The following is a 25280-nucleotide window of genomic DNA, read 5'->3' as shown; positions in this document are numbered from 1 at the left end:
ACAAAATATAGATGATGGTGTGTCGTTTATCTATTATTGCATAACAAATTACCTCAAAATAAGATGTCTTAAAAATACACACAAAATGCAAACAAGTGAGAAGAAAAAGAATTTAAGAAAACAAACCCATTTATAATCACATCAAAAAGAATTAAATAATTTACCCAAAGGACACAGAAACATTAATTCAAAAGGGCACCTGCATCCCTATGTTTACAGCAGCACTATTTACAATACTAAGCTATGGAAACAACCCAAATGTGCAAAAATAGATGACTGGATCAAGAAGATGTGGTATACTTGTAATCAGGGAAATGCAAATCAAGACTACAATGAGATATCATCTTACACCAGTGAGAATGGCACATATTTAAAAAACTAGCAACAACAAATGTTGGCGAGGATGTGGAGAAAAAGGAACTCTCCTGCACTGCTGGTGGGAGTGCAAACTGGTCCAACCACGATGGAAAGCTGTGTGGAGATTTCTCAACCTACTAAAGATAGAGTTTCCATATGATCCAGCAATTCCACTCCTAGGTATTTATCCAAATGACATAGAAACATTAATTCCAAAGGGCACCTGCACCCCTATGTTTATAGCAGCACTATTTACAATAGCTAAGCTTTGGAAACAACCCAAATGCCCAAAAATAGATGACTGGATCAAGAAGATGTGGTACATATACACCATGGAATATTACTCAGCATTCAAAAAAGATAAACACATGCAATTTGCAGCAACATGGATGGCGCTGGAAAGGATCATGCTCAGCGAAATAAGCCAGAAAGAAAAAGAAAAATACCAGATGGTCTCACTCATAGCAGGACTTTAGAAAATCTAAATAAGGGACCAGGAAAAAGACTAATTATAATGAAGTAAAAACCAAAATCAACAAGCAACTTATAAGCCAGAGACACACTACAGCGGGGGAGAGGAGGGAGAAGGATCAAAACAAGAGGGGGTGGGAATTGTATGGGGACTATAATGAAGATGAAAATGCATATTGTGCAAAAATGAAAATGATGTAAAAAATACACAGAACTTAAAAAATAATAATAACAAATAAGAAGTGAATGAGGAAAATAAGGAACAAAAAAGAAAAACTAAGAGAAGATTCTTTTCATTCTATGTTAATCCCTATTTCAGCTAATATCTTAGCTAAATATCTTGTCAGAACAAACCATACAATGTTTTATTACACCATGAAGACTTTTTTGGCTCATATATACCACTTTGTTGATCAAACATTTTTTTCTGAAAATATGTATTTGAGTTACTATATATAGAGTACTATACTTTTCCTATCATTTTTAGAGAAGGAATTAATTCTCTAATCATTTGTACAGTAAAATAACAACAGTGATGACAGTTTTTCTAGGGAAATAAAACTGCTTCATACCCACCCCCCAAAAAATTAAATAAATACATACCTAGGCATAAAGTCAACAAAGGAGGGTGAAAGATCTATACAGAGAAAACTATAAGATACAGAACAAGACACAAAGAGATGTAAAGATATTCCATGTTCATGGATGGGAAGAATTAACATAATCAAAATGTTCATAGTATCAAAAGCAATATAGAGATTCAACGCAATCCCCATCAAAAGTCCAATGATGTTTAATAAGGAAATAGAACAAAAAATACTAAAATTATATGGAACTACAAAAGACCCCGAATAGCTAATACAATCTTGAGAAAAAGGAAAAATGGAGGCATCATGTTACCCAACTTCAAACTATATTACAAAGTGATAGTAATTAAAACATGTTACTGGAATGAAAATAGACACATCGGTCAGTGGAAAAGATTGAAACAAGAAATAACCCACACATACATAACAAAGGGGCCATTACCATACAATGATAACTGGAGAGTCTCTTCAACAGTTGGTGGTGGGAAAACTGCACAGCCACATTTGAAAGAAAGAAATTGGATCACTCTTTAAGTCCATAAGCGCTACTCATACACAAGAATGAGTTCAAAATGGATTAAAGACCCAGCTATAAATCCCAAAGCCATAAACTACACAGAAAAAAACATCAGTAATGTAACCATATCAACATTAGAGATATCTTTGGAGACTCAGCTCAATGGCAAGGAACATGAAAACAAAATTAAACAATTGAGATAACATCAAATTAAAAAACTTCTCCATAGTGAAAGAAAATATCAGCAGAATGAAAAGACAACCTACTGTATGGGAGAAGATATTTGCACATCATATATCCAATTAGGGTTTAATGTCCAACATTTATAAAGATCTCATGCAACTAAATTAAAAAAAAAAAAAATGGGCAGAAGATGTGAATAGACACTTCTCCAAAGGGGAAATACAGATGGCCAATAGGCACATGAAAAAATGCTCATCATCATTTATTGTTAGGGAAATGCAAATCAAAACCACAACAGATACTATCTCATTCCTGTGAGGATGGCTTACATCAGAAAGACAACAAGTGAGGCCTCCTCTGGTGGCGCAGCAGTTGAGCTGAGCGCTGGGCTGTGAAGCTGCCCACAGCCTCTGCAGCACCAGTTCGATCCCCGGCCACCGGCAATCAGAAGTACAGTCAGAAGCTGTACCCAGTGCTTATATAAATAACTAAATAAATCTTTAAAAAAAAAAAAAAGACAACAAGTGTTCCAAGCGTGTGAAGAAAAAGTAATCCTCATATATTCTTAGTGGGAATGTAAACTGGTGTACTCATTTATCAACAGTATGGAGCTTCCTCAAAAAACTAAAAATCGAACTATCATGATCCAGCAACTTCACTTCTGGGCACCTATCCAAGGAATCTGATATCATCAAGTCAAAGAGTTACATGCACCACAATGTTTATGGCAGCATTATTTACAACAGCTAAGATATGGAAAAAATCTAAATGCTCATTAGTAAATGACAGAACAAAGATATATTACACACTGAAAATATATATATATATATACACACACAATAAAATATTATTCAGCTATAAATAAGAATATTTTGCCATTTGCAACAAAATAGAAGGAACATGAGCTTATGTAAAGCAAAATATGTCTGAAGGAGAAAGACAAATATTGGATGATTTCACCTACCTAAGCAGGTAGGAATCAGCAGATAAAACAAAATAAAACAATGCACATCAATATAACCGGGGTTACCTGAGGGGATGAGGTTTGGATGTTGGGAGAAGGGGTGAAGGGGGTGTGTCTAATGAATGGTGGTGAGTGTTTGCTTTTTTTTTTTTTTAAAGATTTATTTATTTATACAAGAGCTGGGATACAGGCCAGACGGGCTGGAGGGTGAGAGGATTCACCAGAGACAGAGCAGGGAGCAGAACAGACAGACGACAGAAATACACTGCTGAGGGGAGCAGCAGGCGCGACAGGAGGGGTCTGCCACCATGCGGTATTCTCACTGGTCACCGGGTCTGCCGGGATCAAACCCGCACTGCAGAGGCTGCCAACAGTCTCACAGTGCGGCATTCAACCTGCTGTGCCACCAGGGAGGCCCTGCTTTTTTTTTCTAATAAAGAAGAATGGGCCTCCCTGGTGCTGCAAGGGGTTAAGTCTCAGCACTATGAAGCTATGGGCAGCCACTGCAGCATGAGTTAAATCCCCTGCCAGGGATTAACCCACATGGTGCAGCAGACCTCTCCTATCTCGCCAGCTGCTCCCCTCGGCAGTTTATTTCAGTCAATCTGCCTGTTCCCCACTCTGTCTCCTTTGAATCCTCTCACCTACCCCCACACACCTCTGGCCTACACCCCAGCACTTAATATTCATAAATAAATCTTTAGGGGAAAAAAAAGAAGTATAAAAGTGCTTACATATGCATCTGAGCGGCTCAAATTTATGAACATAAGGAGCAAGAGTTCTTGGAAATCAATCAAAGAAACACTTAATAGGTGTTATAATCTATGTTGACTATTACAGTCATACATATGAATATATTTTATGTATAGAATCAAAGAAAGAGTTCTGTGTATTTTTATGCTTGAGATAGATCCAATGTACTATACAACAGAACTTTTTGTACATGTAAAAAAGAATAGATTTAGGAACTTTGCATTCTAGTCCAAGCTTGCCTTCCCTGTGACTTAAATATAAGGTACAAATCTTGTACTTTTATATTCTCAGGACCTACTACAGTATGCAAACAGTATGTATAGTCTAATCTTCCTTTGTTCTTCAACACAATAGGAATAGTGACACAGATATAACAGTGAGTTAGCGTTACCAGCCTGAGAGTATTTTTGTATTTTGGCAGACATTCTCAAAATAAAAACTGATAATTTTCTGCAATATCCCAAAAGTAATTTAAGATTTTATATACATAACTTAGAATCTCCTGTTTGCTAATAGGGATGTGGAGATCTTCCCAATAAATAGGACAATTTTAAAAAGTCTTGTCCTGCCTTTAGGAATAAAATTGTGAAAGGGCAAATGTATTGGGGAGCAGGTAGGAGGAACTAGAAACAAATTAGTATCGCTGTCTGTTTCACAGAATTAAGGTGGGAGGAGGTGAAGAGGGTTAGAATCTGGTGATTTAAGGTAACACACTAATAGTATCTTTGAATTTAAAAGCTGCATCAAGAGAGAGAAAATAATTAAATTACATGAGGACAAAGAAGGATAGAGAAAGACTAAAGGGTGCTCTCAGGTCAGCCTTCCACTACAGCTGGGCACTGTTCTCACAGAGTTCCCTGGAGAGTTTTCTGCCATCAAGTGACATTTGAGGTATTAAACATGTGAGACGGGATTGGACACCTTGAGCATATGATCCTTAAGGGGCTGACGGTACACACACTTCCTGCTGAACTAGTTTCTTATCCTAGAGTGATCCCAGAGCTCAGATGTACTCCTGTTCTCCAGTACGTTTCAAGCTTCTATCATTTTGTTACTCAAAAGAATGAGGAAGAACTAACAGATCAGCTCTTGCTGTGGAGTATAAAATTTATCTCCAGAAAAACTGGAGCCTCTGCAGTGGGGGTTTGATCCTTAGCCTATATGAGGAAGGTTTGAGAGAAGTAGGAAAGGATTTATTATTTAATGTGTATATTATACGCTAAGCTGAGTACTAAGATGTCACTAAATGTAATCCTCATGACAATAGTCACCCACGTGAGTTGCTACCTTAAGAAGTCAAAGACGTGAAATACAAATGTGTTTTACTACAAATCTTATGCTTATTCCACTGGAGCAAGGGCCCACTCCAAGTGTGAAAACCTGGGTATCTGTCCTCTTCTTGACGATGCATCATCTCCCTGTCTCTGTAACATTTCCACAACAGTGACAGTTTACTGAAAAATAAAATAAAGCTAAGAATCTAGCAAAATCTAAAAGTTCATGAAGTTCAGCAATATTAGTGGGCATAAGTTTAAAATCCTAAAAGAGTGAAAGGAAGTACAGTAATTCTGCCCACAACGTTTTTCAAAACAGATGATCACTTCCTCTTTCATTTGTGTGACTTGCTTGGAAGCTTAAGTCAGGAAATCCCCCCTCGTCCCTTGATTTGTGGTATTTATGTAGCAGTTATTCCCAGAAAACAGAATTTATTCTGCTCTATTCTTTGATTTTTTCAGTATCTTTTCATTCTTCCTGAAAAGTTTATTATTTCAAGTTTTTTCATATGTGAAATTAATTTACTCCCTTTTCTATACTGACAAAATGAAGCTATAAGCAAAGAATACCTAATTACTTCATATATATACATATATAATGTATAATCCCTATCTGAGAAGTTACTTATGAAAAATACGTATGTAACTATACAGTTCTGGTTTGAGTAGCAGATGTTTGGGAAGAATGCACATTAGGGCCTCCCCGGTGGCGCAGGGGTTGAGCGCTGCTGCAGCGCCAGTTCTATCTCCAGGCCACCGGAGGAGGGTCCCACATGGAGCGCAGACCTCTCCTGCTGCCTGCTGCTCCCCTCAGCAGTGTACTTCGTCATTCTGCCTGCTCTGCTCTCTGCTCTGACTCTGGTGAATTTTCTCACCCTCCCGTGCTTCTGACTGTACCCAGTGCTTGTATAAATAAAGAAATAAAGAATGCACATTATTCACAACCATAGACTTCAGTTCTTTTCCATAATTTTCAAAAATAACTTCAGAATACTTTTCATCAAACTAAATAATTTTCATTACTAAAAGATTATCATAGACATATAGTTAAATGGAGTAGAATATGTCCCAAAACAGACCAATTCTAATATATTCATTTACTTTTCAATGAAGGAGCCAAAGTAATTCAATGAGGGGAAGGGCAGACTTTTCACCATAAGTCCAATCAAGAAACATCTCATGGGCTCAGAGAAAATACGTGCTTTCAAAGTACGTACCCGATAAAAAACTTGTAACCAGGATATATAAATAATTCTTGCAACTTGATAATTCACTTAATAAGTGGGCAAAATATTTGAACAGATACTCAGCCAAAATACGTATGTGAAAAGCAAACACAAACATGAAAAGATACACATCACTAGGTACTAAGGAAATGCAAATTGACGACAGTGAGATAAATGGCACTCACTAAAATGGTTAAAATTAAAAAGATCAATAATACCAAGTACAGTGGAGGATGGAAATTGACTAGAACTCTCTTACATTGCTAGTAAGAATGCAAAATAACATGACAACACAGGAGAAAGTCAGAGTGGTGGTATACTATCTTTTCATGTTCCTAGTCTGCTAATTATTTTTCCAATAAACTTGTTATTATGTCTAATATTTGATAAATTAAACTACTATTTCTCACCTCATACAATTCATTACAATGAAACCTCTGTCAGCTTTAGCACTATTAATTGCAAGCATTTTTCTTTCTAGTTTTTGCATAATTGCAGATTGTAATGTTTGATTTGATGTTTATCAATAAAATCTTGAAAATTATTCAAATTAATTTTAAAATTTTAATAATTTAAATGACAAAATTTTCCTCCAACAGCTATCTATGGTGAAGTTAGTTTTTCGTAAGGCCAAGAAGATGGGCCTAATGAATCAAGATAATTAAAAGTTCTTTGTTTTTATTAAAAGAAAAACTCATTACTTTTTTTAAAGATTTATTTTTTATTTATACAATAGTTGGGGTACAGGCCAGAGGCGCAGGAGGGTGAGAGAATTCACCAGAGACAGAGTGGAGAACAGAACAGGCAGACAGACCGAAAGCACTGCTGAGGGTGGCAGCAGGCACGACAGGAGAGGTCTGCCGCATCATGTGGGAATCTCCCTGGCTGGCCAGGAATGGAACCCGCGCTGCAGAGGCTGTGGACAGCTTCACAGTGCTGTGCTCAACCTGCTGTGCCACCGGGTAGGTCCCAAAAAATTCATTACTTTTTAGTAACATATTCCTAGGGAAGGTTTCAAATTTATTAAGTGAAATGTATCAAACTTAACTGATTTAAATTTTTAATAAAAGATTCATTCAAGCTTTGTAATATCAGTCTTTAATTTTTTCAAGTTTTTTATGATGCATTTGATTTTTTTTTTTTTTTATTTTCTGAGTACCAGTTGATCTTGATTGCAAGGTGAGTGGAAGTAATGAAAATTCTTCAAGGAGATCAATCATTAAAGCAGGGTCTTGCAAGAAACTGTTTGCTAATCTCTTTGCAAACCAGAATAAAAACAAGAAATTGTATGTATAAAGAAGGATATGCTTGACATACAGCAGTGGCGGTTTGTAAACTATATCCCACTCAATTCCAGTACTTGCCCAGTTTTAATGATTTCAATTTCTTTAGCTATAATTCCTAACTCAATTTTATATTTTATTGGACTAGTGATAAATTTTATTCAGATTATAAAATGACTGACTTACTTTATTTCAAATATGAATTACAACTTATCACTTAAACAGTGTCAAAAGATGACTTGTGGAAAATTTTCTAACAAATTTTTTGCTACTCCAGACTTCTTTTCCACTATAGTATAAGCACAAAATGCAATTAAGTTTGCTTTCAAATATTACCAAAGTCACAATCACTTAGAGTAGACAATAATGTATCAGAAAGACAATCTGCAGTGGCTTACCACTATTTTCAAACAAATTTCATTATTGGTACAGAAATTGATTCAATCATGTGCTGGAACCAGTAGCAGAAAAGTACTGTAGGGTAAAGAAAATATCAGGCTTTTCTGCCCTTCCGCCATCAGGATAGATGATGGATCCTTGTCCTGAATGCATGCCTGATGGTGGGCACCTGGAATAGGGTGTGGGCATAGGTAGATGGGATTCAGCTGAGCTAAGACTGTGCTTTTAAGGGCGGCGTCACGGGGGGACGCCAGCAGCACCAGCACCAGCAGCAGCAGCAGCCGCAGCCGCAGCCGAGAAGCAGCAGAACGAACGCTAGAAGAGCCCAGATAGAGTGAGGACTTGCTGGGGGCTGGGAGGCCTGCCAGCCTCCCAGCCCCCCAGCCAGCACCCCTGCCTGCCATATGCCTGGTGAACCCCAAATAAAAAACCTGCAAAACTACTGAGGACTCTGACTCCTCCTTTACCCGATCTGCATGGGATCAGAAAACCTGCACTGTATCCAGTCCTGCCCCTTACAAGTACTAAGTGCTATTCTTCAAAAATGGACATGCCTAAGAAACTATAGCACATATTGGGCATTCTCTTATATAATGTTCTTAAATATCCTCATATTTCTTTTGGAATATATTCTTCTATTCTCATAGCACTGTATTGTACATGTAAACAATTGCCTGTATCTACTCCATTTTTCTCTCTTAACTCTACTGGCCCCTCATCACATAAAGATTTATGATGTTACATTAAACTGCAAGTATTTAAAACTTCTATGATTGGATCAGTATTTTCATTATTTGGCTTATGCGCTAAATTAGAAATTAAGTCATTATTCTTTAAGCAAATCTTGAACTTTAGTATTCTTTAGAAATATGTTCCCAAATTTATTATTTTTTTAGAAAAGTTTGCCTAATAGTTTTTTTTTTTTTTTATAACTAAAGAACATTTATTTGTTTTTCACTAAGACTTTATCTTGAGGACATAACTGAAGTGTCACCCCCCGATCACCTCCCCCCAATGGTTAGTACAGTGAATATTAATAAGCAGATATGAACAGTTTGAAGGACTGCAACCAACATTAACTGACAAAGAACAACCTCCATCTAAAACATCATAAAAATGTTTAAGTAAAAAAAGGGGATGGGAAGGAGGCAGGCAATGGGGGTTTCAGATTGAACAAGATCCTCGCATTTCATCTAATACATTCAATCCTGGCTAGAATGTACCAAAATGGAAACAGGATTACTATAATACAAAACTTCCACTACAGCACGCTGTACACACCTGTGTTCCAAGCCCACCCCCATCCCCCAAATGCTTCCAGCGCAACTATTTCCCAGCCTGTTGGGCCTGCCCACGAAGAAGCACGTAGATCTTCTCTTTAATCCAGTCTTTGTTATAAGGCTGGTATGTCTGAGTATCAGCTCGGTAAACAAGGCAGCTGAGGTCTGCCAAATCACCAATAAAATCAAACAATTGACTGATATCATATGTGATAGAAGGACTGTTGGGATTCATTCTCTTCAGATGTTCTTCATACATTTTTTTTTTTTAAAGATTTATTTTTATTTATTTATACAAGCACTGGGTACAGTCAGAAGCGCGGGAGGGTGAGAGAATTCACCAGAGCCAGAGCGGGGAGCAGAGCAGGCAGAAGGACCGAAGTACACCGCTGAGGGGAGCAGCGGGCAGCAGGAGAGGTCTGCGCGCCATGTGGGACCCTTGCCCAGTAGCCGGGGAGCAGCTGGGGATCGAACCGGCACTGCAGAGACCGCGGGCAGCTTCGCAACCCAGCGCTCAACCTCTGCGCCACCGGGGAGGCCCTGTTCTTCATACATTTTACAAACACCTTCCATGCACTCATTCACAGATTCATAGTCAGCATAAGTTCTGCCTTCTGGCCTCTTAGTAGGCTGTACCAGCAAAATGGTGTGAGACATCGCGCCAAACTCTCTCGCTGCAACCTCTGCCGACTCCGCTGCCGCACACGAGCTTAGAGGCAATGCCGCCAACAGCCAATCCCCTGCCTAATAGTTTTTATTAATACCATTTTGGGTTACTAAGTATGCCCTCCATTCCTTAGATCCATGAACATGCTTTTCTGTTCATGGAAAAGCATTATTAAATGTTGACCCATCAAACAATCCTTACATTCCAAATTCACCTTATTTTATTTCAAGCCATTTGTACTGTTCTGAAAATATACTTTTATTTCATTCCAACAATTTGGAAGCATAAGTTTTCCTATTTCTTCCTTTGATGAAGATAATGGCTTCTCTTTAATGACTGACTTGGCCCTGGCCTCACACAATTTTGAAATTTGCTTTCATTCACTTAGATGTTCACAATTTTCACTCCTATCATCATTTTCTATATCTATATTAAACTTCTTCAGATTTAAAAAATGTAACAAGTCACTCATTACTTGGGAATTTTAGAAATCAGAATCTGAAAAATAATTTTATGTTAGTAAAATTCACACTACTACTTAAGTTAACATAATTTTTGTTAATGATTTTCATATGATTTTAGAAATAGCATGAAATTTAAACTCAAATACATGTTTTTTTCAGTATTTATGTAATGCCTTTAATGTGACTTATGGTTTCTTGAAAATCTACTCTCAGCATTGATAATTCTTTTTTAAAGAATTCAAAATCTATGAATATTTGGTTATGATTTCAAGGAGTTGCTCACATCACATCACTGCCAAAGAAGTGTTCTTTGGACATAGATGTTGGTTGACATTTTCATTTAAGTTAGGCAAAAGTGAAACAAGGAAGAAGTATATTGAAACTTCATTCATTTATCAATGACATGAGCAAACTTCCTTGCTGAATTGGAAAAGCATTTTTGAATACTGGAAGAATACTACCTCAATTTCTTGTGCTACTCACAGAGGTGAGTAATCACAAGATGTGACACATCTTTTAATTAACTGAACGTACAAGTTTAATTCTTCATTATCAACATTTTCTCCAACAACCAACCCCCTATTTTTGTAAATAAATCTTGACTGGAACATGGCCATGCCAGTTCTCTTTTTTTAATGCATACAAGAACTGGGGTGTAGGCCAGAGGTGAGGGGGGTGAGATGATTCACCAGAGACAGAGTGGGGAGCAGAACAGGCAGATCTACTGCAATACACTGCTGAGGGGAGCAGCAGGCGAGACAGGAGAGGTCTGCTGCGCCATGTGGGTTAGCTCCCTGGCTGGGGATCAAACTCATGTTGCAGTGGCTGGTGCTAGCCTGATAGTGCTGAGACTTAACCCCTTGCAGCCACCACGGAGGCCCATTGCCAGTTCTTTATGTAAGAGGTAAGTAGCTGTGACAGAGACCTAAGTACCAGAAAGTCTAAAATATTTACTAACTGGCTATTTACAGAAAAAGTTGCAGAAAAAAAATCAAAACAGTCAGCCAAGTTGATGTATAACATTTGCCAATTTCCCTGGTGTAAATATTTCTATAGCAGTCAATTTCATGCTAGAAATGTGACACATCTTAACACAGGTTGAGAAGAGGCATACAACATTATATAGCTTTTTTACCACACAGATAAAATGGACAAATAACCTCAAGAGCAGTTATTACTTTCTTAAAACTTATTTTCTAAGAAGGTGATGAGTCTTATTTGTGCTTACACATAACTAATTTTATTATGTATTCATAGAATTTGATTTTTGATAGTGATTGTGCTTAACAACTGGCTCATAACATTCCTGAAAATTTAGCAACCAGTCTTGTAAAAGCCAACTCTCGTGTACTACTAGCACTATTTTCAAAAGTGCTCAAGGGACCTTTTGGGAAAACAAGTAATTTGCCTAGCTCGCAAGTGACTGAATGGAAGGCGATTCAAATCCAGTTCTAAGGCTCTGACTCAAGTTAGACTTCTAGTCTTCCTAGTGGGGAATGACACTCCTTATTGGCCTGATTTAAAAAAAAAAAAAAATTGGGGGGAGACAGATGCTGAGGGAACACCACGATGCCACATGCGAGCGAACGCATTTTCTAGAGTAGCATCCTGTATTGACATTGGCACTCCGCATTCATTCCCGCACTGCCTGACGGGTTTTCTAGTCCTGCCACGTATCCAGAAAGCATCTAGACCGGATATTTGAAGGCAGAGCGGAACAACTGATTGGTCTATCCTCTGCTGCTGACTTTCCTAACGGCTTCAGGAGGTGTCAACACAGGCATTTGCCACCGGGACGCCCTAAACATCAAGCTACACCAATTCAGAAAACTTGTGTCCCGAAACCTCACTAGACTTGGGGTGCACGAGAAGAGAAAGACCCGCACGCTGGGCCTCAGGGGGCTGCGCGCTCCTGCTCCCGCCCTTCTCCACACCTTTCCTCACAGCTCTCACTCTCAGAGGATAGTAACGGTTAGCGCTTGGGGGCGGGGGGGGGGGTCGACCCTTGTCCGACCCCTTCATTTACGTGAGGAAATACCTCCAGGGAGGTGCGGCGACTTTAGGAGCGTCGAGCGGGCCGAGCCGGGACCTACTTGTGGCTCGTCCGCCGGGAGCGCGAGGCCCGCTCCAGGCACGGCCCCTGCTCGCACTTACCCCGGAAGCACCCGGCACCTGGCTGGGGACCGGCCTACGGTTGAGTTTAGGACAAACGGCCCAGTCGCTCCAGAGGCGAACTGCGGTAACGCAGAGTCCCAGGGCTACGGGGAGCGCACGCAGCCCCGGCCGTGACGGAGGGGCCGCTCCAGACTCCGGCTGAGGAGCCAGACGCCGCCCCGGGGGGAGCTTTCAGTCACGCCTCGCCGGGAGCCGACGCCCGCAGCCGCCTAGCGGGACACGCAGCCGGCCGCGCGCACGCTCGCCCCGAGGCCGCACGCAGGGAGGGCGTGCGCGTCCCCGCGGCGGGGGGCGGGGCCGGGGCGGGCTCCGAGCGGACCCGGGCGGGGCGGGGCGCGGCGCGGCGCGGCGGGGCGGGGCGGGGGAGCTGTAGGTGCTGCGGCCAGGTCGCGACAGGTGCGCGAGGCTGAATGCCCGGGACCCGCGGCAGGGCCGGAAGCTGCGCAGAGAAAAAGGTCGCTTTTAGCCAGGTAAGGGCCTTCTCGCTCCACAGTCTGCCGCCGCCGGAGAGCGCGCGGAGACCCGTCTTCCCTCCACACCCTTTTCACCCGCGGCTGGTGGACCTGGGGTTGCGCACGGAGCCAGAACTCCTCCTACTCGCCGCTGGGAGTGAAGGAACCGCTGATCGTCTATTTTTTCCTCACCTCTGGGTACTGCTCCGGGTTTGGGGGTGATTCTGTAGGACGCCTTTCTTGCTTGAGGGCGGGAGCTCATGAGACCCCCTCCTCTTGCGTCGGGAACATTCCTTTTAACTGCATTTTTTTGGTGGGTGTGATTGGAAGAAGGTGGCAGGTCATCAAAATAGTCTCAGGGAGATGGTCTGATATTCAACTGCGCTTTCCTTCTTCATTTTCAACCATTCCCTCCTTCGATTTTTTCCCCCTTCCATTGTGTCAACTGAACTTTGTTAAAGACACACCCTTTTGAGGTGTGTTGAGAATATGGCAGGCCTTGCAGGGGCGTGTGTCGTCCCCCCATCGCTGGCGTGTGCATGTGTGTGTGTGTGTGTGTTACTGTCACCTGTTACCAACGTATGTAAGTGTTAATATTAGGTAATTGTACACCCCTGGCTACACCTACTCAGCTTGAGTGGTAGGCGCTAGCAGCGAACCATCTGGCGCTCTTCTTGCCTCCTTACTGGGGCTTACAACAAGCTGTGTAGCTGATCCTGGTGAGAGATATTTGAACTACTATTGTCTTTCACCTAATTCCAGCTTTCAAAGGTCTGCCTGATCCGGATGGTTCTATTGATTTGACTTTTCAAATTAACCAAAGGTATTTAGGGAGTTATCAGTCTTTAAGACAACACCCCTCTTGGGTGTTGAAGACCTCTTGGGGAGGTCTTCTTATACACTAAGTATTCTTTCTTTTGAGCTTGGTTTAAATGGTTAAATAATACTTTTTTACCCGCAAAATCAGTAATACATACTATTCATGAATGATAAATAGTTCAGAAACCTTAAGTCAAATACTTTCTTCTGAGATGTGATGTAGAAACAAAAGATGACCCTCGGCAAACATTTTCTTTGATCTTGTGGAATTGTAATCTGGATGAAGGATGATCATGTTTTAGGTAGACCTTCAAAAGAGTTACAGAGTTAGCAGGAGCCAATTTTCTTTTTAAAGTGTGCAATACTTCCTTATTTTGCATCAATGGCACGTATAACAGTACTAGGTAATTAGGAATTTCTTTTTTTAGACAAAACATTTATTGAGTGCTTCTTGTTTAGTCAGTCTTATGGATTCAAAGTTTCGAAGTCCCTACTCTAAATTAGAGCCTAAAATCAAATGATTAGGCATATCAACAGATATAATTTATGGTATTGAATCAGTGCTGTACTTGAGATCAGAACAGAGTGCTATAGGAACACATAGAATATAGTAGTGTTTTTTTTTAATTCCTTTTTATACTTTTCCTTAGGAACAAAACAAAATAAACAATAACAAAAACTTTTGAGTAATAGTGAGTGATTCTTTTCTGTTCATGTGTTTGTATCGTTCATACTTCTTACCTAGTGTTCTGCCAATAATACGGGCTTTTGAAGGTGGGATTTGGTCTTAGTTCTGTGACAGTTTAGTGAGCATTTGGTGGGGCTGTTTTTTAACTGCTATATTTGGGGCCTGGAAGTGTTATCAGGTAGTCCCTGAACTGTGAGAGTCTCTTGGAAGAGAATATTGTGCTGGTTACATTAGCAAAGCAGTGCCATTTTGTAAAAATTGCTCATTGTGTAACTTTGTTCCACTTGGTACATTTAGCTTTGTTCCAGACTGTTGTAAGGTGAGCCAAATTTCAACTTTATAACAATTCTGAGAGAAAGATTCAGAATTCTATTAATTGTTTGATAGAAAACAATTCTAAAAGCATATCTTGATGACAGAGGATATGTTTTTTTTCTGGCTAAATTGCCCTCAAAGTGTCTTTGTCTTCCTCCTTTCTATGTATGTTTTTGTTTGTTTGGGTTTTGTTTTGTTTTGTTTTTTTTGAGGGAAGATGGTTTGGGAACGAGTCAGAAGATTCTTTGCAGGGTTTTCATGATCTGAAGTCTAGTAAACTCTTCATATAACTGCAGAATTTTTTCACTTGCCTACTGTTTGCCGGTGTTCTGGTATACATAGAATGAATGTGGCATGATCCCATTCTGTGATAGTTTATCATTTTTAGTTGATATTTTGAGTTAATACTACAAATGATGGTTTAATTTAAACACTTAAGACATTGCTTGGTAAAGACATTACTTTGGGGCCTCCCTGGTGGTGCAAGGGGTTAAGTGGCAGCACTATGAAACTGTCCACAGTCACTGCAGCACAAGTTCGATTCCGGCCAGGTTGCTGACCCAACTAGCACAGCAGACCTCTCCCCTCTCTCCTGCTGCTCCCCTCAGTAGTGTATTTCAGTAGATCTGCCTGTTCTGTTCCCCATCTGTCTCTGGTGAATCTTCTCACTCCCCACACCTCTGACCTGTAACCCAGTTCTTGTATGCATAAATAAATAAATAAATAAATAAATAAATCTACAAAACAAAACATTTCTTTGGAAGTGATTTCCTGTAAAGTGGTCTCCACCAGGAATTTTTGGAAAGGCAGTAGATATACGTGTGTGTATTCTTTTTTTTTTTTTTTTTAAATATTTATTTATTTATTTATACATACATACATACATACAAGCACTGGGTACAGTCAGAAGCGCGGGAGGGTGAGAGAATTTACCAGAGCCAGAGCGGGGAGCACAGCAGGCAGAAGGAGGGAAGTACACTGCTGAGGGGAGCAGCGGGCGGCAGGAGAGGTCTGCGCGCCATGTGGGACCCTCCTCTGGTGGCCGGGGAGCAGCCGGGGATCGAACCAGTGCTGCAGAGGCTGCAGGCAGCTTCACAACCCAGTGCTCAACCGCTGCGCCACCGGGGAGGCCCACGTGTGTGTATTTCATGTATCTACAATAACTGTGTTGTTTTCCTATAATGTTTTCAAGTTCAGTTTTAATTATTATTCCTCTTAGGGTTTCAAATTATTGACTTTCCTCTGATATTTTAAAATATCAACTGTAATTAAGTCAGAGCTTCTGTAACAGAAAGTTTCCTCAAAGACGTACATTTACACAGAAAAAATGTTAAGAGTGGGAAATCTTTATACATCTTGGCCTTATAAGGCCACTTATCTACAAATTGGGAGACTTTATCATTATTTATGTTGATTGTGAAACTAGTTTTCAGGCATTCTTAACTCCATACACTTAGAGATAGATGACTTTAATTTCTCTATTGGAATTGTACCTTTCTACCCATAGGAAAATGTGTAACTTTATTCCTAAGTCTATAATTTCTGTAAGAAAAGACTTTTTTGAGGCTTTTGTGGTTTTGCACTGTATGTTTTTGATCAGAATTTAAAGTACTTTATTTTTTGATTGTGTATGGTAATCTTCAAAATACTTAACAGACTCTCAAAGTTCTTTAGTAACAAATAGAGTGTTTTTAAATTGAGTAGTTTCTACTTAATGATTATGGAGTTGAGGTTCTATTTTTAATGGTACTCTTGGTAGGACAATACTGATATATTTATTCTGTGACAGGATGTAGAGACTTGCAACTCAGTCAAGTTATTGTGCTAAGGCAAACTTCTTTTCATAGAAAAGACAATGTTTGGCCAACAAGCATCCATTATTCAGCATGTCAAATGATTTCTTTATATTTGAAAATGTTTCCAGAGATTTCAGATGTTTAGTCATAAGAAGTTAACATGATACCATGAAATTTTGATTTCTTTTTATTTTCTTTCAAAGAGTTTCTTTTTTTTTTAAAGATTTGTTTATTTATGCATACAAGAGCTGGGGTACAGGCCAGAGGTGTGGGGAGTGAGAGGATCCACCAGAGACATAGAGGGAACAGAACAGGCAGATCAATTGAAATACACTGCTGAGGGGAGCAGTGGGCGAGTCAGGAGAGGTCTGCTTCGTCATGTGGGTTCTTCCCTGGCCAGGGATTGAACTCGTGCTGCAGTGGCTGAGGATTGCTAACCCCTTGTGCCACCACTGAGGCCCCAGAGTGTCTTTTTTTTTTTTTTTTAGATTTATTTTTATTTATTTATACAAGCACTGGGTATAGTCAGAAGCGCAGGAGGGTGAGAGAATTCACCAGAGCCAGAGCGGGGAGCAGAGCAGGCAGAAGGACCGAAGTACACTGCTGAGGGGAGCAGCGGGCGGCAGGAGAGGTCTGTGCGCCATGTGGGATCCTCCTCCAGTGGCCAGGGAGCAGCCGGGGATCGAACCGGTGCTGCAGAGGCCGCGGGCAGCTTCGCAACCCAGCGCTCAACCGCTGCGCCACCGGGGAGGCCCCAGAGTGTCTTAATGTTACTTTGAAACTAAGAACTTTCATCCTTAGGGGAAAAAGATGCAACTGTTTTTTTGTTTTTTTTTTTACTTCTGATAAATTTTCCCCTTATTTATCTGATAACAGAGCTTACTTAATATATGAAGAACTTTACATTCCCTTAAACATGTTTTTCCTAACACTAAAATATTGCCAATTTTTGTTTTTATTATTCATAGATTGGTAATTCTGACATACTGTTAGCTGGTGTTATTTAGATTTCCATAATATTTTTCCCCCATAAACTGAAATTCAAGCAAATGACTCAGGAGTTTTTTCTTCAGTTTTACTAAACAGGTAACAACATTTGTTCCAGAGCTAGAGGAAGCCTGTTTGTCTATGCATAGTATTCAGTGATTTTCCTCTAATAGTTGATTATTGTCCTTCTCCTTCTATGTGGCAACATTTGACCAATTGGACAATTTTTTTTGTTCTTCCTTTCATTTGGCTTTCTTGACATGGCTGTATCTGATTCCCCATTTTCTAGTCTAACCACTTCCTACCAAATTCCTTCACTGATTCATGATCTTTTTGCCCCTTTAACATGTGGGTGTTTGCCATGGCCCTGTCCATCATCTTTCTATACCATTATGCTCTCTCCCTATGCAATTAGATCTACTCACTTCAACAAGTATCTTCGTTTGAATGACTTGTCAATCTTTTAAAAAAAATTTTTTTAAGATTTATTTATTCATGCATACAAGAACAAGGTACAGTCCAGATGTGTGGGAGGGTGAGAGGATTCACCAGAGACAGAGAGGGGAACAAGAACAGGCAGAACCATTGAAATACACTGCTGAGGGGAGCAGCAGGCTAGACAGGAGAGGTCTGCTGCACCATATAGATCAGCTCCCTGGCTGGGGATCCAACTTGTGCTGCAGTGGCCGCGGGTAGCTTCACAGTGGTCCACTCAACCGCCTGTGCCACCAGGGAAGCCCCAAAAATGGTGGCGCAAGGGGTTAAGCACCGCACTTTGGAGCAATCCACAGCCTCTGCAGCACTGAGTTCCATCCCTGGCCGGCCAGGGAGAAACCCACATGGCTCCCCTCAGTAATTTATTTCAGTCAGTCTGCCTGTTCTGTTCCCCACTCTGTCTCTGGTGAATCCGCACCCACCCCTGCCCGCATATCTGGCCTGTACCCCAGCTCTTGTATGCGTAAATAAATAAATCTTTAAAATTTTTTTTTATTTTATATATAATTCTTGTGTTATTTTCACATGTGCAAACTTACACATTTGGAAAATAATTTTATATGCTTATTATAGAAAACCTGACGTTGGGGTGGGATTGAATTATAAAAAGCACAAAATATTTCCATAATCTGTTTCAGAAAGAATTCTCATTTAGTGTACTTCTTTTCAGTCTTTTTTTAATTTTTGATACGTACATATAAACACACAGGTAATTGGACTCATTTTTATAGTAGATATAGTTGTATCTACTTTTTCTCACTTTACATTATGTCATAATTTTCCATGGCATAAAAATTAATTTGAATGCGGGGCCTCCCTGGTGGCATAGGGGTTAAGTCTCAGCTCTCTCACTGCTGCTGCTTGATTTCAATCCGCGGCTGGAGAGCTGACCCACATAGCGCAGCAGACCTCTCCTGTCTCACCTGCTGCTCCCCTCAGCAGTGTATTTCAATGGTTCTGCCTGTTCTGCTCCTCACTCTGTCTCTGGTGAATCCTCTGTCTCTGGCCTACACTTCTACACAAAAATAAATAAAAATCTTACAAAAAAGGAATAAGTCTTTTAAAAAAGTTATTTGGAAACAATTTTAATGGATGTTTTAAAACCTAATGAATTGATGAATTGCATGATTTAACTGTGCACTAAGGTGTTTTGTTATAATATTAACAAGTGAAAAAAATTGATAACAAATTTATTTGTAAATCTTTTTACAAATCACTCTATTTCCTTAGGTTAAATTCCCAGAAATTGAATTACTAGATCAAAGAGTATGAAAAATTTAAAATACTAAACTGTCTGCCAAATTGTTTTCCATAAAGATTAGTTAATTCTCACTTTCAGTGACTGAGCCTGCCCATCTTAGATTCTTTGAATTTTTAAAAAAATTTATTAGTTTAATGAGCAAAGGTGATTTGTTTCTTTATTTGTGAATATGAACATTTTTTGATATATTCATTTCCATTTCCATTTCTTCTGTAAATTGTCTTTTGCCTAACCTGGTCCCTTTTTTGAGTCTTAATATTTTAATTATATTGTTTGTTTGGGGATCTTCTGTTAATTTGGAGCTCTTGGTGAGAGAGTACAGGTTTTCATTAGGCCAAATTGAATGAGTGGAGTGACAAAGTACTACAGAAGTTGAAATTGTGAGGTTTTAAATACCTTTTATGAGAAGCCAGCGCTTACGACAAATGAAACAGCATTGCAAAATGGAACAGGTTCTAAGAGTCAAGATTCTCAACTCGTTGATGGGAACCAGCCACTTATGTGGTCTCAACTAAGTTGTCCATCTTCTCAGAGTCTTATCTGTGGAGTGAGAGGCTTCAGCATTGAGCATTGAGTGCTGAAAGGGTGACTTAATAAACCACAACTCATTAGAGGTTATGAAATTACTTTCTATCCCATCCCTAACCTTTCACCCACTTTAGATATGTAGACCCTGGGGCAAGACTGGATGCAGTAAAGGCTTTTCCTTGCCAGCAACAAGGTTTAATGGAGCCTGAGGGCTACTTCATGTGTTGGTGCCCTCTAACTCTGAGGACATTAGAAGTCACAAATATCCGTATTTTTTTAAGTATTGCCATGTACTGACATGAGGCAACCTGGACAAGTAGGTAATAAGAGCCTCTCTGATCTACACCACAATGTCCCATCATCAGTTGGATGTGAAACAAGTCTTATTTTGTGAAGAGATGATGTTGTTAAGCTAAGTTATTTCCCAGCTTCTTCTATGTATTCCATACAGAAACTAGTCAGTGTTTTTCTTTGTGATTTGTATAAGCATTTCATTTTAAGAATTCTTTGTCCTATGGTCGAATGCTTAACTACTTGTCTCTTGTTTTGTAGATAATGTATTATTACTTATCTATAGATTTTTTTTCCTTTGGGATTTCTTTTATGTTTAGAAGTCTTTTATCATCCAGAGATGGGTTAAGTATTCATTCCAATTGCCTTCTGTTTTGTGTGGTTTTATTTTCTATATTTAATAATTCAGTTTGCCTCGAATTTACTTTGGAATACCAAACAAGTATGTTTAGTGCTTTTGTACATCTTCTGAGTTTCAGATTCATTTTTCCAATTTCTTATTGGACCATATGGGTAGTCCCTAAGCACACTCACCTTAATCCATCTAGTTTACCTAAGGAGACCTGGAATTTGTCTTGAACACTTCAGATCTCCTTTCCTCTCACACTTAGTCACCTCATTTAGTTGGTTCTACAAGAATTGTAATAGCTCTTTTATATATCCTTTAATTCAGATCTCCCCCACCCCCTTTTTATTGCTAGAGTCCTTGAGCAATCCCTTCACTTGGCTTCACTTTTCACTTGCAGTCTAGAGTTGTCATTAAAAACCAAAAGTGCTCGCTTCGGCAGCACATATAATAAAAACCAGAACACTGATTTTCTTTTTTTTTTTTTTTTTTAATAGAGGCATGTTTTATTTCTTTCTTTCTTTCTTTATTTGATGGTTTGTTTATACATGCACTGGGTACAGTCAGAAGCGTGGGAGGGTGAGAGAATTCACCAGAGCCAGAGCGGGCAGCAGAGCAGGCAGAAGGACCGAAGTACACTGCTGAGGGGAGCAGCGGGCAGCAGGAGAGGTCTGCACGCCATGTGGGACCCTCCTCCAGTGGCTGGGAGGCAGCCGGGGATCGAACCGGCGCCTCAGAGGCCGCGGGCAGCTTCGCAACCCAGCGCGCAACCGCTGCGCCACCGGGGAGACCCCAGAACACTGATTTTCATTTGGATCCCACCACCACCTACTTCAGAATCTGGGGTCTTGGGGCCTCCCTGGTGGGCAAGGGGTTGAGCACTGCACTATGAAGCAATCCGCAGCCTCTGCAGCACAAGTTTGATCCCCGGCTGGCCAGGGAGCAGACCCCATGGCTCAACAGACCTATCCTGACTTGCCCGCTGCTCCCCTCAGCAGTGTACTTAAGTCAGTCTGCCTGTTCTGTTTCCCACTCTGTCTCTGGTGGATCCTCTCTCTCTCTCTCTCTCTCTCTCTCTCTCTCACACACACACACACACACACACACACACACCCTGCATCTCTGGCCTGTGACCCAGCTTTTGTATGCATAGATGGGTAAATCTTTAAGAAAAAAAAAAACCCAAAAAAAAAACCCGGGGTCTTAGTTAGAAAGGTCAATCCTCGGTTCCGATCTAGACCTACAAATGAATATATCTGGGGGATGAAACCTGTGAATCTGCAGTTTTAACAAGTACCTCAAGAGATTCATCGATACACTATGGGGACCAATGCCCAAGAAAATTTCTCGGCCATCCAAGACCTCGCCCCCATTCCCATATCCAACAGCCTTTTTTCCAGGCTTATCTCCTTCATCATTACCCACCCATCTAGCACTGTAGGCATACAATGATCGGTTTCCTGGACCCACCCTGTCCTTTCCTGCCTCTGTGCCTTTGCTCATGCAGTTCCCACAGCCTCATGCTCCTCCCTCTCCCCCCACTTCTGCTGATATCCTTTTCCTTAAGAGCTAAAATAAAATGCCACTTTTTTCTAATGTCTTGTTTGAATCTAGGGCTCCCTCCCTAGACTTCACTGAGCACTTCATTTTTATTTCATTTTTCATCTTCATGCTGGCACTATTTATGAATTATTGCTTCCTTAAAAGATTACAAGGCTTCTAACTATGAGAACTCTGCCCTTATGCTTCATTTGGTAGCAATTATCCATATAATAAGCAATTAAATACTCATAACATATATGAAATATATCTCTCAAACACACTATTACATTTGGCTATGCATCACACTTAGAATAAAATCAAAATCCTTTACCATTGCTGATAAGGCCTTATTTACTCTGGCAATCATTTGTGTCATCATTTCATAATACTCTTCATACTCCCTAGCCATCTTATTCCTACCTCAAATAAGCATTGGCTGTTTCCACTACCTGGAAAACTTACCTTTTCATCTCTTCACTTAGCTGGCTGCCTGTCTCCTTGCCATCATTCAGGTGTTAGCTGAAATGTCATATACTTAAAGACAGTTTCCCTGATAAGTATCTAAAGTATCTGCCCCCCTTTCTCCCACCACTCAGGTTACTAAATATTTCCTTTGGTGTTTAACTGTCTCTTCCTCAGTAGAATAGAAGCTTCATGAGCACAGACTGTGTCCTCACTCTTGACATTATATCCTTAGCACATGGAGCACTGCTTAACACATGGCAATTGCTGAGTATTTGTTGAATAAATGACTAAGTCTTGAAGATAGGCTACTCATTTTAACAAGTCTTGGTTTAGTTTGCAATACAAAGTTTTTTGTTGTATTGCAAACAGCTGATGTAGTTTCATCAGGGTTCAAATCAGGTAGCAATCTCTGAGGATTTCTGAAAGTAGAAGGACAAAGGCTGGGATCCTGAGAGAACCAGGATCAGTTCCACCGGAGTGCATCCAGGTTCCAGGACACGGAGTGCAGTTTATGTTTTCCAAGGTGTTCCCAGGACCCACGCCACTATTTTAATACCACTGTCAACATCTGCTTTCAGGGTTGTTACCACTGTTCAATACTAGTCTATCAGTTCTCATTACTTTTTAAAAGCAAGTATAACAAAACTAGAATCCTACTGACTAAAATCCTCAAGCAACCAGAAGTTTTCTTATGCTTTCCTTCTCTAGGACAAAAATAAGAAAGCTCCCTAGCATCCTCAAGAATGTATATTTTAATTGTACTTGCTTTGTATTGTACATGCTTTGAAATAAAACACTATTTTTTTAAAGATTTATTTATGCCGTAAGAACTGGGGTGTAGGCCAGAGGTGCAGGGGTTGAGAGGATTCACCAGAGACAAAGTGGGGAGCAGAATAGGCAGACCTACTGAAATACACTGCTGAGGGAAGCAGCGGGGAGACAGGCGAGGTCTACTGTGCTATGTGGATTAGCTCCCTGGCTGGGGATTGAACTCACGCTGCAGTGACTGGCAATAGCTTGATAGCTCTGAGATTTTAACCCCTGTACCACCAGGGAGGCCCCCTCAAATAAAACACTATTATTACAAAGATTTTCAGCCACAGCTCTAAACAATGTTTCTTGCTAATACCTAGTTGAACCAAACAGTGAAACCAAGTTGTTCCAATTTCTTCTGATGCGTCATTGGGTAACTTTATTTTTTAATTCCATTATTTTTTCTTGAAGCTACCTGGAAATTTAAAAATAATAGTGTTTATAACAATCTAAACCTTTTCAAAATATTTTTACTTTTATCTTCTCATTTAATCCTCATCACAATGCCATGTGAATTAGTGTCAGTTTTTGAAATGAACTGAGACCAAAAGAAGTTGAGTGACCTTTCCATACCAACTAAAAGACCACTGCTCAATAAATGCCTCTTAATAACTTTTTTAAACAGCACCATAATTTGATGAAGCTTTTAGAAGGTAAACATTAAAAATTAATTAAAACATTAATATGTTTGTAACCTATCCTTAAGATGCATAACATTTGTTCAGCTACATAGTAAAACTTTATCACTTCTATGGCTGTGTGATTTGGTAATTCTTTATATGACTAAGCTCTGCTTGTCCTTGATTCAAGCATTGTTCTGTGTTAGCTTCTCAGATTTTTTACAGAAAGGTAAGATTAGAGAATCTGCCTAGAAAAGAGTCACTTTTCAGTAAACCTGTTTTAGTTCTCCTGCTTGAAGGGATTGGTTAAATTGATCTGAACTGGCTTTTCAGATTGGGCAAGTCCTGAAAACAACACATCATCTAAAATTTCAGATAAGGAGAATGGAAGCCAGTCTCTTCCTGGAAGTGGTCAGGAGTGAAACTAAGAAGCCTTGTGTTTGGAGAAAACTTGATTAATTATTAAGGACAAAGTTATAAGGAGGTTATTATCTTAACAGGAGCAGCCGTCTTAAAATAAATGTATATATTTCTGCTTTGACATTGTAAAGAAGACTCTTTAATTAATCACTTGTCTTAATTAAGTTTGTAAATGGCAAGACCTGGAAATTTTAAAAGTAATAGTATTTATAACAATCTAATCATGTGCTTTCTAGGCAGATACTCAATTACTTAAGTGGGTCTTTGTCAAGATATGTGGCAACTGAGAACTGGCATAATGCTGTTTTTTATTTGTATAACAGATGTTTACTGAGCCCCTGCCCCGTACCAGGAACTGATAGTTGATGCATCTCATGTTAAAGTGTGGAGTGGTTCAAAGGTTAAAGTTCATAGTAGATTTAAGTTTTGTATTATATTCTCAGTCAACTATAAATACCCACTTTTTTTTTTACAGTTAGTTATGCTTTTCAGTGTAAGATTCTTACTGATATAATTATTTGGTTTTTTACTTACTGAAAGATTTTTCTTACTGTATGTGGAAAATATTGAAAAAGAAATCTCACCCCTTTGGATTCTGTTTGCCTTTGCAATGAGTTAATTATCAACTGGTGAGGGTGGGGGAAGGCAAGAGAAGGACCAAGTGAATATGTGAAAATTTGATTTGGGAGAGAGGTGGAATTAAACTTGGATTAGATTTGGTAATTCCTTAAAGAAAAAAGAAAAGATTAGAAGAATTCCTGAGTGGTTCTTCTTGACCTAAAACTTTAGATCAAAGTCAGCCCTTAAAGGAGAGGTCTGTTGCACCATGTGGGTAGCTCCCT

General features: G+C 39.8%; 3 protein-coding genes across 6 annotated transcripts in view; 1 reads left to right on the top strand and 2 right to left on the bottom strand.

Moving 5' to 3' along the window:
- Window positions 1–12618, bottom strand: part of LARP4 (La ribonucleoprotein 4) — a 119465-nt gene extending 106847 nt beyond the window's left edge. For both annotated transcript variants that reach the window (XM_037514720.2, XM_037514722.2), the window contains exon 1: window positions 12580–12618. The gene's annotated coding sequence lies outside the window, so the exon portion shown is untranslated. The remainder of the gene's footprint in view (window positions 1–12579) is intronic.
- LOC129146006 (enhancer of rudimentary homolog) lies at window positions 8934–10051 on the bottom strand. Its single transcript, XM_054696611.1, has 2 exons — window positions 9825–10051; window positions 8934–9543 (listed from the first exon to the last, which is right to left on the bottom strand). Exons 1-2 carry the CDS (start codon window positions 9949–9951, stop codon window positions 9341–9343), a joined length of 330 nt encoding a protein of 109 aa, XP_054552586.1. The 5' UTR covers window positions 9952–10051; the 3' UTR covers window positions 8934–9340.
- The window catches only part of LIMA1 (LIM domain and actin binding 1), a 72099-nt gene continuing 59199 nt past the window's right edge, over window positions 12381–25280 (top strand). For 2 of the 3 annotated variants that reach the window (XM_037514717.2, XM_037514716.2), the window contains exon 1: window positions 12992–13070. The gene's annotated coding sequence lies outside the window, so the exon portion shown is untranslated. Of the gene's footprint in view, window positions 12397–12991; window positions 13071–25280 lie in introns of those variants that run through there. The other variant, XM_054696607.1, reaches the window with a different exon arrangement.

This window comes from Talpa occidentalis, unplaced genomic scaffold, assembly GCF_014898055.3.
Source record: "Talpa occidentalis isolate TD23 unplaced genomic scaffold, MPIMG_talOcc4v2.1 talOcc4.16, whole genome shotgun sequence".
NCBI lineage: Eukaryota > Metazoa > Chordata > Mammalia > Eulipotyphla > Talpidae > Talpa > Talpa occidentalis.
This window is presented reverse-complemented; position numbering and strand designations above follow the sequence as displayed.